This window comes from Ascaphus truei, chromosome 7 (genome assembly GCF_040206685.1).
Source record: "Ascaphus truei isolate aAscTru1 chromosome 7, aAscTru1.hap1, whole genome shotgun sequence".
In the NCBI taxonomy this organism is placed as follows: Eukaryota; Metazoa; Chordata; class Amphibia; order Anura; family Ascaphidae; genus Ascaphus; species Ascaphus truei.
Window position 1 is genome coordinate 102,973,916 of NC_134489.1, and position 15,184 is coordinate 102,989,099.

Consider the following 15,184-nt stretch of genomic DNA (forward strand, 5'->3'; position numbering starts at 1 on the left):
AACATCCGCTGCTAATACCTCTCCCTATACACCCTAACACCCTGCTGCTAATACCTCTCCCTATACACCCTAACATCCCGCTGCTAATACCTCTCCCTATACACCCTAACACCCTGCTGCTGATACCTCTCCCTATACACCATAACATCCTGCGGCTAATACCTCTCCCTATACTGTACACCCAAATGCCCTGCTGCTAATACCTCTCCCTATACACCCTAACACCCTGCTGCTAATACCTCTCCCTATACACCTTAACATCCCGCTGCTAATATCTCTCCCTATACACCCTAACACCCTGCTGCTAATACCTCTCACTATACACCCTAATGCCCTGCTGCTAATACCTCTCACTATACACCCTAACACCCTACTGCTAATACCTCTCCCTACACACCCTAATGCCCTGCTGCTAATACCTCTCACTATACACCCTAATGCCCTGCTGCTAATACCTCTCACTATACACCCTAATGCCCTGCTGCTAATACCTCTCACTATACACCCTAATGTCCTGCTGGCTTTCCCCGTTGCTTTGTTACATTACTCACCTTCCTTTAAGTCTTCTGAAATAATGAGTCCCCGGTCCCTTTCCTCTGTAGCAGGTGACATTATAGCGCCATTAATCCTGTATTATGCCTTTGGATTTTGTGACCCAAGTGCAGTATTTTTCACTTTTTGGCATTAAACTGTAGTTGCCGCACACTTGGCCATTCCTCCAAACTAACTAAATCATTAGTCATTTTGTTTAACCCCCCCACACACCCCACCCCCTTGGTGTCAACCCTGCTGCAGATCTTTGTGTCATCTGCAAAAAGCATAATTTCCCTTCCAAACCATTTGTAATGTCATTAATAACGATATTAAAGCGTGCCAGTCCCAGGACAGATCCCTGAGGCACCCCACTGGTTACCTTTCCATGCTCTGATTGTTCTCCCTTTACCACATCTCTCTGTCGCCTATCCTTCAACCAATGTCTTATCCATTCTACCACCTTAGGGCAAAAGCACACATGGTGCTTCGCGGCGCTGTGTGCACGCATGCGCACGCCTCCGTCCACTGGGCAATGTGTGAACATCCCCAGCAGACGGAATGATCTGCGAGCACGCGGGGGGAGCGAGGGGGCGGGCGGGGGGAGCGGGCCGACTTCGGGGAAGCAGGGCGGTTTCAGGAGAAGGGACCGGTTTTGGGGGAGCAAGCAGGGGAGCGGGCCGGTTTTGGGGGAGCAAGCAGGGGAGCGGGCCGGTTTCGGGGGAGCAAGCGGGGGAGCGGGTAGGTGGCGGATACATAATGTAACAAAAATAATGTAATATAATGTAAATAATGTAATAATGAGAATAAATAATAAATAAAATAATTAATCCCGTCTCCAATCCCCCCCGTCACCCGTCCCCCAGCAATTTTAGCAGCCAATCAATGAAAACGTCTGCGCATTGATTGGCTGCTGAAACTGACGTGTCATCGGCCTTACTAAGATCTAGATAAGTTACAGCTACTGCTCCGCCCTGATCTAACACCTTGGTCACCAAGTCAAAAAAATAGATTTGGTTTGTTTGACATAATATCCCCCCCAGTAAGCCCATGCTGCCTCGGATCTTGTACAGTAGGTTGCTGGACTTTATAGAGTCGACAATTCTATATTTCAGAATGTTTCCATTCATTTCCCCACTACTGACATCAGGCTTACTGGCCTGTAGTTACCTGCCTCTTCACCACTTACACTTCTGTGAAGTTGGACATTACACCTGCTCTTCTCCAGTCATTTGGAACGGCACCTGTTAATAGTGACTGGTTAAATAGATCTGCTAATGTGTTGCCAGCATGCCCCTAAACCCTTTCCATAGCCTTGGATGTATCCTATCTGTCCCCATTGACTTGTGCGCTTTCAGTTCTGAAAGTTCCAGTAGGACGTTCGCCTCTGTAAATGGACGTATCCAACTCATTTCCATTTATATCCCTGTTACCCAACTGTGGCCTCTCGTAATAATTATTAATGCGTTCTGCTATAACTTTGTCTCCATCAAGACGATTCTCTTCTGTATTTAGTCTTACTATTCCACCTTTTGTTTTTCTCCTTTCACTTATATACCTAAAACAATGTTTTGTCCCCTTCTTTATTGATTGAGCCATTTTCTCTTCTGCGTGGGCCTTTGTACATCTGATTATTTGCTTAGCCTCCTCCTGCCTGATATTGTTCTCTATCCTCGTCCCCTTGAGTTAGTTTGTATATTTTTTAAACTGTCTTTTTAGCTTTTACAATACCTGCGGCCTCCTCTGAGAACCGGATCAGTTTTCTGTTCCTTGTATTTTTACTAACCGGACTGACACACAGGTCTGCTGTTTTTAGTATTACATCTTTTAGTTTCCCCACTGCTCCTGCACTCCTCATACACCAACCCCCCCTGCCAAATAATCCCTTAAATAATGTTCCATATCTGAAAAGTCCACTCTCCTAAAACCTTAGTCTTCGTGTGGTAGCCTTCGGTCTTTATACTAATCCACACTGATTGATTATCATCACTGGAACCCAAGTGATCACCCACAAGTACATGTGATATTCTGTCCCCACTGGGAGGATTAAGTCCAGGATTACTGTATTGGGAGTTTGCTCGCTCACCAATTGCTTGAGAAATGTCCCCGTTTCTGGCTGAGCCTGCGACAGACACCTGCCAGTCCCCGTCTTTCAGATTGAAGCTCCCATAAGGACTACTTCTCCTTTAATTGCCATCTTAGGCCTCGGACATGGTCAGCGCTTATGCGCTGACCCGTGCTGAGGCGGGCTGCTGCTCGGCAGTGAGCCCCTGCAGCCGCAATGAGAGCGGCTTTAGCAGGGGCTCGCTTACGGTCCGTGACGTCACAGGCCCCTCCCCCCCCCGACACGCCCCCAGACGGCGCGCGGTCTAAGGCCAGGGAAAGCAACCGCTTTCCCTCAGCCTCAGCGCGCCTCCACCCGGCTCCATTCACCCTGGACGCACCCTTAGTGTGGGGGTGAATGAGGTATTGGGAGGGAAAATTAGGTATTGGGGAGGGAGAAGGAGCTATGAGGTAGGGGGTGTGAGAGTAGGTATGAGCCTGGGTGGGATGGGCGAGAGAAGGTATGAGCCTGTGGGGGTGGAGCTTAGAGGGGGGCAAGGAAACACGTGGGTCCGTTCTGAGGCCCCGCGAAAGGCGCAGTTGGAGGAAGAGAGGGTCCCATGTGCTGCAGGGAGAGGCGGGCCCCCCAGTTTCTGGCATTGCCGGAACATAGGCCCAACTTCTTGTCCAGAACAGCCAAAACAGCCGGTCTCCCCCCAGAACAGCCGGTCTCCCCCCAGAACAGCCGGTCTCCCACCAGAACAGCCGGTCTCCCCCCAGAACAGCCGGTCTCCCCCCAGAACAGCCGGTCTCCTCCCAGAACAGCCGGTCTCCCCCCAGAACAGCCGGTCTCCCCCCAGAACAGCCGGCCTCCCCCCAGAACAGCCGGTCTCCCCCCCAGAACAGCCGGTCTCCCCCCAGAACAGCCGGTCTCCTCCCAGAACAGCCGGCCTCCCCCCAGAACAGCCGGTCTCCCCCCAGAACAGCCGGTCTCCTCCCAGAGCAGCCGGCCTCCCCCCCAGAACAGCCTGTCTCCCCCCAGAACAGCCGGCCTCCCACCAGAGCAGCCGGTCTCGCCCCAGAACAGCCGGTCTCGCCCCAGAACAGCCGGTCTCCTCCCAGAACAGCCGGTCTCCCCCCAGAACAGCCGGTCTCCCCCCAGAACAGCCGGTCTCCCCCCAGAACAGCCAGTCTCCCCCCAGAACAGCCGGTCTCCCCCCAGAATAGCCGGTCTCCCCCCAGAACAGCCGGTCTCCCCCCAGAATAGCCGGTCTCCCCCCAGAACAGCCGGTCTCCCCCCAGAACAGCCGGTCTCCCCCCAGAACAGCCGGTCTCCCCCCAGAACAGCCGGTCTCCCCCCAGAACAGCCGGTCTCCCCCCAGAACAGCCGGTCTCCCCCCAGAACAGCCGGTCTCCCCCCAGAACAGCCGGTCTCCCCCCAGAACAGCCGGCCTCCCACCAGAACAGCCGGCCTCCCACCAGAACAGCCGGTCTCCTCCCAGAACAGCCGGTCTCCCCCCAGAATAGCCGGTCTCCCCCCAGAACAGCCGGTCTCCCCCCAGAACAGCCGGTCTCCCCCCAGAATAGCCGTTCTCCCCCCAGAACAGCCGGCCTCCCACCAGAACAGCCGGCCTCCCACCAGAACAGCCGGCCTCCTCCCAGAACAGCCGGTCTCCCCCCAGAATAGCCGGTCTCCCCCCAGAACAGCCAGTCTCCCCCCAGAACAGCCTGTCTCCCCCCAGAACAGCCTGTCTCCCCCCAGAACAGCCGGCCTCCCACCAGAGCAGCCGGTCTCGCCCCAGAACAGCCGGTCTCGCCCCAGAACAGCCGGTCTCCTCCCAGAACAGCCGGTCTCCCCCCAGAATAGCCGGTCTCCCCCCAGAACAGCCGGTCTCCCCCCAGAACAGCCAGTCTCCCCCCAGAACAGCCGGTCTCCCCCCAGAATAGCCGGTCTCCCCCCAGAACAGCCAGTCTCCCCCCAGAACAGCCGGTCTCCCCCCAGAACAGCCGGTCTCCCCCCAGAACAGCCGGTCTCCCCCCAGAACAGCCAGTCTCCCCCCAGAACAGCCAGTCTCCCCCCAGAACAGCCGGTCTCCCCCCAGAATAGCCGTTCTCCCCCCAGAACAGCCGGCCTCCCCCCAGAACAGCCGGCCTCCCACCAGAACAGCCGGTCTCCCCCCAGAACAGCCGGTCTCCCCCCAGAACAGCCGGTCTCCCCCCAGAACAGCCAGTCTCCCCCCAGAACAGCCGGTCTCCCCCCAGAACAGCCGGTCTCCCCCCAGAACAGCCGGTCTCCCCCCAGAACAGCCAGTCTCCCCCCAGAACAGCCGGTCTCCCCCCAGAACAGCCGGTCTCCCCCCAGAACAGCCGGTCTCCCCCCAGAACAGCCGGCCTCCCCCCAGAACAGCCGGCCTCCCACCAGAGCAGCCGGTTCCCCTCCCCCCGGAGCAGCCGGATCCCCTCCCCCCCCGGAGCAGCCGGATCCCCTCCCCCCCCGGAGCAGCCGGTTCCCCTCCCCCCCCGGAGCAGCCGGATCCCCCACCCCGTAGCAACAGGTCCCCCACAGAGCAGCCGGGGCAGTCACCCCCTTTCGGTGGCTCGGACCCTATGCATTAAAGAAGAATTGTCTTGCTATCATCACCTACCACAGAAGTTATAACTATATATAGTTATTTTATACTTGCACTGGAGTAGGGGGCTTGCCTCTAGAATATATACGATTACCTCCCCCCCTCCCTTCCCCCATTATATATGTATTAGAACCAGGTGGTACTGAATGGGTTAATGTGTTCTGGCCATTGGTTAAAGAGGCAGTGCCGTGTTACAACTAGCACTGCAATGCAATGCAGTGAAACCACTCAGTCCTGTAACATCTTATTGTATAATGTTTCTTTTTTTATTTAAGAAATGTTTGATAGCTTTTTAAAATTTGTGCCATCAAACCAAGAAATGTCTCCGTGCCATGGGCGGCCAACTCCAGTCCTCAAGGGCCACCAACAGGTCAGGTTTTTGGGAGATTCCTGCTTCAGCACAGGTGGCTCTGTTTCTGGGCTACTACAACATTAAGAACAGGCAGTGCCCCTTTGATGTTGGTGGCTTATACAAGACACCATGAAGAATGCTGCAGGAATTCTGACGTTGATGTGATCAGTAAATAGGATGAGAACAGAAAGCGCACACTTCTTGGTGCAATAACGTTTTTACTAGATTAATGAGACAAACAAACAAATAGTGGTAATACACTCACAAACATCCGAATAAAAGAAGCAATTAGCCGTAGTTCACAGATCCGCGCTGGAGATATGCAGAGATGTCCTCACGGGGGGATACTCCGCCTGTTGCGCGTCCGCTGCTTGCTTCCGCCTTTCCGGTAATGGGAGGTTCCTGCTGTCTCTCGTGACGCCTCCCATGTAACCTCCTCGTACGTCGGATATTGTGATTATTTAACACACTTATTCACGTAGTTTTGAGTTCTCCAGCTTAGATACATTTTTGTTGATGTGATCAGGGCTGAATAATTATCAAGTATCACCCTAGAGATGTCTTTTACATCAGCATGTATCCAAAATAGAAAATTATGGGGGGGGGGGGGGGGGGCGAGAGGGGTTATTTTAGTGATCAAAATAATGTGGGGAGGAATGACAAAGTGCACACATCATTGCAGAAGGCGGAGCTGGTTTAAATCCCAGTACAAGCTCATTGTGACCTTGGGCAAGTCACTTGACCTTCAGGCAACTAAAATGAGTATGGAAGATCTATGCTAGGGACTGGAAATGCGATGTAAACGGTGTGCTATAACTGAAAATAAACAAATACATATATATTATATAACAAGGTGATTGTCGTACTTTTTAACAAATATATAATTTGTGCCCTCATCATTTTCGTGACTTGTTATAGCAAATAACAGTAGCAAATTAAACAAATAGACATTGAGCCCACTTATTATCAGGGTGCTGTGACTTTACAATGCTTTGGTTGACCTCCTGATAAAGGTATTCATGAATAAGTAGCAGATAATGATTTGAACCCACTGGAACACCACTATGGATTTTAGCATCTTTGTAAAACTAAATGCAACTTTTAGGGGACATTGTATTGCAGAGTTTTTCGGAGGCAGCTGGTCAGAGAAGCCAAGGGAACTTTCATGTTTCATGAGTCAGATCTGCCATGCTGTCCAAACTTGGCACTAATATGTCATTTGCAGCTCGTAGTTCTGTTTCTGGTGCAAAGTTTCTCTGCAATAACCAAATATTAGTTTTGCTCCATCTGCGTGTGTTATGGACACTGCATGTTCTGCGTTATTACTGTGCTGTCATGTTTAAAATATCTGCTGACTGTTTTCTGATTCCCATGTTAGTATTGAGAATGATACAATGCTAGCATAACAGAACATAGTTAGTATGGGTTAGGGCAGGGGTGCTCAACTGCAGTCCTCAAGCCCACCAACAGGTCAGGTTTCAGGATATCCCAGCTCCAATACAGGTGGCTCAATCAGTCCCTGCTTCAGCACAGTTGGCTCAACCTGAGGCTCAGTCTTTGACTGAGCTGCTGATTTAGCCACCTGGGTTGAAGCTGGGATATCCTGAAAACTTGACCTGTTGGGGGATCTTGAAGACTGGAGTTGAGCACCCCTGGATTAGGATTAGCAAACAGTAACATCTCATTAGGACAAGGGTTCTCAAGACCCTCCCCCCCACCCCCAACAGGTCAGGTTTTCAAGATATCACTGCTTCAGCACAGGTGGCTCAATCAAAGACTGCGCCACCTGTGCTGAAGCAGGAATATCCTCAAAACCTGAACTGTTGGAGGGTCTTGAGGACTGGAGTTGAGAACCCCTGCATTAGGACAAACTGGGACACACCTGGGGTTCAAGGAGATATGGTCGGTGTTGCAGTTTTAGTACATTTTGTGAATAAAATCCTTACTTGCTTCCATTACAGCAGATTTAGTTTTGTAACTGGGCCGTCCAACAGGGATGTGCATTGTGCGTTGTTAGCTCCCCTGTAATCAAAATGGCAGATATTTATGTTTGATTTTCTCCCCACAGACTAATTTAGCTCCTTCCCTTGTGCATGCACCTCCCCCTGTCTTTGCAGTGGCAAGCCATCTCCTTGACCGTCATCGAGAAAGTGCAGATTGCGGCGGCCATCTTGGGCTCCCTCTTCCTTATTGCTAGCATTTCTTGGCTCATCTGGTCGACCTTCAGCCCCTCCGCAAAATGGCAGCGCCAGGACCTGCTCTTCCAGATCTGCTATGGAATGTACGGCTTCATGGATATTGTTTGTATAGGTAAGCGAAGAAGACTCTCGTGCAGGCCGAGGCCTGGTGAGCACCAGTCATGTAATGAAGTGAACTGACGCCATTATTTAGTGAAGTGAGGAGGATTTTGGTCACGTAACTTGGCCAGACCCTTTTCTCCTAGCTGCACCAGACTGCAGCCCCGCTTATCCACCTTGATGGGCCTTCTCCTGCAGTTCTGGCTGCACTTTTCCCCTCACCTTTTTATTTTTGGGCGCCCGGGACAATAAGCCTAGGGGATCTCCTCATCAACCAGCTCCTGGCATTGGCTAAGCTGGCCATTTATAAGACCAGGAAGCAGCGTTTGGAAGGGGAGGTCCTAATAAACATCGTGGCCATGTTTCAGGCGCTGGTGCACTACCGTATCCGGGCAGAGTACACGTACGCCGAGTCCGCTGGGATGGTCTTAGAGTTTGCCTCCCAGTGGGCATCAGGCGGGTTGCTCTGCTCGGTATCCCCACGTTGGATAATGTTATACTCAACCTCTTAATTTTGTCCACTTTTTTTTTTTATTTTCAGTGTACTGATTACCGTTTTTTGTTTATATTTGTTTGTCCGGCTCTCTGTTTCTCATCCACATGAGAATGTCCTTTTTGAAGTGTATCTCACTCATTGGATCACTCTCAATGTGTTGTGAAGCTGCTACCCTGTGTGTATTTGAACCCCATCTATTTAAACTGGTCTTTAGCCAGGGGAAAGTAATTATCTTCACAACATATTGAACACGGATTATTGTAGTAGCAGCTTCCAAACAAAGATGGCGACTGCGTTATGTACACGAGTTTGCGACACTTTTCTGGCAAAGCAATGAGTTGCAGACAGCAGTGGGGATAAGGATACACTTATTAAAATCTACGGTAGGAACGATAACAAAGCTTTGTAAACATTTCCATAATCATTATTTTATTGAAGTATAAGGAATCGAAAATAAAAATGAATTCTTGTTACATGGTTACATAGTTACATAGTTACATAGTTACATAGTAGACGAGGTTGAAAAAAGACGTGCGTCCATCAAGTTCAACCTATGCTAAATTTAGACAACAGATACTTTATCCTATATCTTTACTTACTTGTTTTTCCAGAGGAAGGCAAACAAAAACCCCAGTGTCATATCATCCAATGATATCTCATAAGGGGAAAAATAAATTCCTTCCTGACTCCAAGAATTGGCAATTGGATTAATCTCTGGATCAACATCCTTCCCATCTTTACTTATTTGGTTTATCCCTGTATACATTTCCTTTCTAAAAAGATGTCCAACTTTTTTTTTTAACAAATCTATTGTATCTGCCATCACAGTCACCCATGTTAACCCCTTAAAGCCTAATTTTTTTTACATCATCAGATGAAAAAGTAATTGAACGGTATGAGGCAAATTCATATCATTCGTCCTTAAGGGGTTTTAAATATAATGAACATTCTTTTCTGCCCTCTGTACTCTTATTTATAGTCTGGCATAGAGAACCTTTTGCATGAGATTGTGAAATTGGACAATTTGCTAGTCGTAGGTCCGTCAGGATTCGCCGACAATTCACCGGTGATTCATCGGCATTGTCTGTGCTTTGCAATATCATTTAATATGCTAATACGCTACATTCTCTCAAATCGCTAGATTCGCTTAATGCTGAGCCTATAACCAGCACACACGCGCCATGCTTCACTCCCTGTCTGGCGATATTTGGCTGAAAGCTTTATAATTTAGCGATGTTATTAACCCCTTGAGGCTCAGCAAATGTTTCACAAGGATTTTCATTGGGTGGGAGCGGGGGAGGGGACGCTTGAAACGTCGCAAATGCATTTTGAGCAGTTTCGTTACCCGTTTCTACGGTGGCCCCCGGGGGCCCTGCTGATAAGTAGTTTCTGCTGTCTCCCCGTTGCTCAGCCTTCTCCGCCTTCTCTTGTGGCAGGCGCTCTGATAACTGGGATTGGATGGCTGAAGGGAACCGGCCTTATCATAAAGAGGCTGATGCCGCTGGTCGAAGTCTGATGGTATTAGGATGACCAGGAGTACCGATACTATTTTTTTAATATAATATGTATATATATTAAATATATATTAAAAAACAAAATCTGTATCTGCCAAATAAATATAATTTACAAAAAAAAAAAAAAAATGTCAAGATCTTGGCCTCATGTTTTAAACGGTCGAGAACGATGTGATGTCACACAGCAGTGCTACTTTTCTTACAGCCACATTGTGCCCACTGTTGAAAACAGAGATGCTCAGCATCATTGCGAGAGCGGGTGGGTTAAAATGTCCTCCTCCCTAAACAAGTAATGCCCTTTTCGGCTGAGCTGTAACTATTCCTTCCCAGTCTCCAAATGGAGGATCTACAGATAAACGTGATTGAAACGGCCATAAAAATCGAAACAAATCTTATGAATTTTCGTCATCCCATCTGCATGAGAACAGCACAGCAGGAACGCAAAGCCATTATTCATCTGAATGATCCCACCCCCCCCCCCCCCATCGGAATGCACTAACAAAACAGGGGGGGGGGAGAGGAGGCTCCCTCATGTGAATCATCACTGCCAGGGGGGCGGGGGAGGTACAGCCGCTCTGTAGAGTCTCACTCCTCTGACATCAGCAGCGAAAAGGGCAACTAGTGAACCGGGAAATCAATAACGTATTAAAGCTAATCAGAGACATTTGATCTTTATGCAGGAGAATGCGCGCGATGAATAGGTCTTCCTGTGCTTTCACCCATTGCATTAGCTGATGTTTCTATGCAAATGAATCACGGATTTCTGGGCCGTAATGTTCGGAGCCGGCTGGTGAATCGGGCTCACTGGTATTATGTAGGATCATAAAACAGACTCTCAAGCTAATTGGCATGGTGCAGGCGATGCACCTATCATGATGTAGATGGCAGTCTCCGATATGCAGGAGCCCATATCCTTCTGATCTCGACAGATGGGAAATAATTATTTACTTGAGTGTGTTCATGTTTGTGCTAGCTATGCACAATTGTACTTTGCTGCATACTGGTACTGTGCTTCGTGAAGATAAATAGCGGTCGTAACTTGGGGAATTACGCTCCCTGATCTGTTTACTTCTGCATTTCATAACATTGTGCCAGTGGATGCCGCAAAACAGAGCAGCCCAAGCGCAATTAATCCCAAGCGCAGGAAGGTTGCAATGATATGGCGATAAAGTGGTTTGTCTGACGTTACACACAGCTGGCTTTGAACTCAGGGATCCTGGTTTGTTTAGTCGCTGAGCAGTTCTGGGCTTCAGCATTGGAAACGCAGTGACGGGCAGCTAGTACACAACTTAAAGTGGCGCCAAGCTTGGGAAGAAGCTGGAAGAGCCACGTTTAGCTGATATGGTTGGGTATGAATGTCTTCATCAAATACACTCTTCAACTCTTATTTCCCACTTATGTGTTTAAGAATTCTCATTATGAAGCCAGGAGTCTAGGAAAGCCGCCCTTTAAAGGTGCAGAGGCTTAGGGCATGGGTGCTCAACTCCAGTCCTCAAGACCCCCCAACAGGTCAGGTTTTATGGATATCCCTGCTTCTGCACAGGTGCTGGCCTCATTGTTTCCTCCGTCATAATGTTGGAGAGCTTGCTTCTGCTATGCAGACTTGTTGTTGACCAGGGGTGGCCAACTCCAGTCCTCAAGGGCCACCAACTGGTCAGGATTTCAGGATATTCCTGCTTCAGCATAGGTGGCTCAATCAGTGGCTCAGCCACTATCCTGATAACCTGACTTGTTGGTGGCCCTTGAACACTGGAATTGGCCACCCCTGTTGTAGAATGAAGGGAGGTCCCCCAAAAGGAACATTTTATTCGACATGTCCTTATTGCAGATGGAATTATTACATCCAAACGCAATGTTTACATATTGCGCAAGACGTTGAAATTACGCATAGTCAATGGCGCTAATCAAAGACCTCGTAATATTTTAAGAGCAGTTGTTGGCGACTGTTGCGCCAAACTCTGTCTGGGTCTACTTTCTGGAATCGCGATTGCACAGCTCTATTTCTATAACACAAACAAGGGATGTTCCCAGCACTCCAGAAAATATATATCAAAAGAGAAATACAAGAATAGGTCAGAATAGATTGATTTACTAGTATCAATAAAGTAAATCAATCAATGCAACATGCATGTATGCACAATATCAAACAGCTATACAGGCATGAGCGGGGGTATCGTAAAGAAAAATCAAAAACACATGATATATGAATATTGAATGTGAAGCAAAGCTACTCCCTCAATGCAAGGATACAAAGGAACACAAATATATAATGCTCAATGAGAAACAATGATATATGGACAACAACAATAATGTTCCTACATCCTATATAGTGCAGCGTAGGGGATATAGGCACCTGGTAAGTCCAAAGTGGAAAGTATCTATGTGGCTGTACAGGGGGAGAAAAAAGGGGAAGAGAGAGAAAAAAAATCCAGGTTACAAGGGGGGGCAACGTTTTGGGGAGAACCTCCTTCTACAAGCCCGTTCCCACGTGTGATGCCCCATGTGGTACTTCCCTTTCTAAACTCTGTAAAATAGAGGAAGACCTTAATATTCAAAAACAGCAATAAAGCGGCTCCGCAAACTTTTTTTTGCCGGGTCACACAGCAGAAGAACAGCTCTTATTTCTATCTAACCACAAGGCAAATTTTGTGACACGGGGTACACCCGAAATCAGACCCAATGAGTCATCCCAGCATAGTGTTTCAGATCACACCATTCCTCATAATCTGCTTACACAAAGCCACCCGCTTCCGACACCGTGTGGAAAAGGCACTCTTTTTGTTCAAGCGCTGTCAGACAGCGGCAAATACACACAGATTTGATATAATGAAAACACTTTGGAACGACTCACATAATTGAGTCACTGTCCACACGGCCTCAGCTGTCCTCAGGTCTGTGCAGGCACATTAGCACCCGGGCACACACATAAAGCCTGCTCTGAATTAACACATACAGTACAGAACTATAAAGAAGACATTTAAGTGGTTATTAAGTAACTGCAGCACAAACGCCTTCTGTGCGGTACAAAGAGAGCCTGTGTTGACTCTTCCAGTGTCAGAGAGGAGGACCATAAAGCCATAGATGTAATACCAGGAAATAAATGTTTAATGTGAAAACAGGGATTTAAGCATCAAAGATCTTGCAAAAAGCATATACACACCAATGATTTGCTTGTGTTTGCATCAGACGGCACTGTTGGCTGTTCATACTTGGGCAAACAACCTGCCACTCATAACCAGCTTTCCTTTTCTCGTGCAGTCTTACAGTGCCGAAATTCAGCTATCCCGGGGTGCACGTGAGCCAGCGTTGCTTTGGGTCCCCGCCTTCGCCCTGCAGTTTCCCTTTTCTCTGGAATAAACAAGTTCCAGTGAGGCTGACTCACAGCCATTGTTAATGTTTTACTGCCCCCCCCAAAAAAATATGTTCTTGTTAGTGCACAGAAATTCAAAAGCAGGCCCTGCTTTGGAATCCATAGAGTTACCAGCTACAGCCAAGGCTTATATTATGCAGGTGCTGTGTGTAACATTGGTTCTGGGTTTTGGGTATTGATTCATTGAAACAGCTCTGCAACAAATATCTCCTTTCAGGCATGTTTTAGATGTCTAAAATCCTGGCTCCACGCCAGTATTACTCTCTGAACTAGAGGCTTCCAGCATGTGATTTTTATGCCTTAGGTATAGACAACATAGCAGAGATTGCCTACGAGTTTCCTTGGTAATAGATGTACACAGTATAGTCCAATGTATCAGAATATATCACATCCGGATGACCAGTGGCGCAGGTCAGGTGTGGCGTGGTCATTATAAGCGGCTGTGTGTGGCTTCTCTGCATGGGTTACCTTGTCTCAGAGTGCTAGATTCAGGTGACTGCGCAATAAGGTATCAAGGTGCCAGGAACTTTTGTCATATAACAGTCTTTTATTCAGATTCCCAGGCACGGGAACCATTCACATATCCAGATGTTGTACGAATTTATATTAAACATGCATGATTATGGTTCCTTCCATCAGTACCTACTCCTAACGCTATAATGGAGGTATATTAACTTAGTTTCTTTCTTGTGTTGGACCCGGACCCCTCCTTGTTGCCTCGGGATACTCTTTGCTATAACCCCGTATACACTGGGCCCATACTGGAATCCTGGTGGGTCTTTTGTAAGGACCACTAGACATTTGGTCTGTTTGGGAACTACCACTTCCTTACAGACTGAGAGGAATGCTAATGCTGATCCGCCGACACCCAGGAGCTCTCTTGACTTGATGCCCTCTGTGGCATGCCGGTTTCCTATTCGTTAGCTATGTTGGGATCCTATCTAACAGGGGCACTGTCCCTATCTACAACACGGTAAAATAGGGGGGCCTGGTCAGTAATATTACATTAAGAACATACAAGTCTACTCTCCCAAGGCACCACTCCTCTTGTCCTCCAGGAACCTAACCTTCTCGAACCTTCCCCTTCTCCAATATACTCCACTGTGACATCATGATCCCATAGCAACACAGGGTGGGGCCCGATACATTCCAACCTTCTAGTAACCCTTTAGGGTGGGGGGGTTTACAACTGCAATGGTAACAAATTGAAATACTTTAACTATGTATCACATTGTCTTTGGTTGTTGACATGGTTGTTTCAAAGTGTATGATCATATTGTCAGCTTTGCGAATGTAGGCACAAAAACATAGATGTGCACAGCTCAATAACTAGCACGGTCCCCCCCCCCCCCCCCCCCCCCAATCTCACATAGGGACCAGTGCTGGGGAGATAGGCGTGTTACCAGGTGTGTGGTGCTATATCTGTAGGCTGCAGGAGTAATGAGTTGTCTGCTAGATGGTAATGAGACAGGAGGAGGACAGGCTTAGACAGATCTCTGGGTGCTTCTTACTGGTTGGTTTCAGCACCTCCAGCTGTGATGGAACCCACGGTGTGTGGGTGTCAGCCCCCATCACTGCACTCCTTACCCCTCCTGCCCAGGAACTGACACCAGGCAGAGGTATATTTGAACAGGATTTATTGTGCTGATGGCTGCAGCAACTCTTCATGGCAGCATAGTATCTGTGAGATCCCAGGACCTCTAGATGGTGCTGCCCCGATAGTGTGGGGCTCTGGTCTTGATGGTCTCTAGGCCGTCCGGCCTAGAGTGGGCCTGCTTTCCCCCGATGGGGAAGACTGACAGCCTCCCTCTCTCCTTGGGAACCAGAATCAGACTGACTAACGTTTAGCTACTCCCCTTGTAAAACTCTGGAAGGGACAGGCTCATGGACTGTACCCACCTCCAAGGGGCTGTACACAGGCCATGAGTCACCACCTTCCTTCCTTCACTTT

At 48.7% G+C, this 15,184-nt stretch overlaps 1 protein-coding gene across 1 annotated transcript in view; it reads left to right on the forward strand.

The window, feature by feature from the left end:
- Positions 1-15,184, forward strand: part of MARCHF4 (membrane associated ring-CH-type finger 4) — a 97,132-nt gene that overhangs the window by 55,498 nt on the left and 26,450 nt on the right. Inside the window, exon 3 of the mRNA XM_075609725.1 lies at positions 7,674-7,866. Coding sequence (XP_075465840.1) covers positions 7,674-7,866 — 193 coding nt within the window. The remainder of the gene's footprint in view (positions 1-7,673; positions 7,867-15,184) is intronic.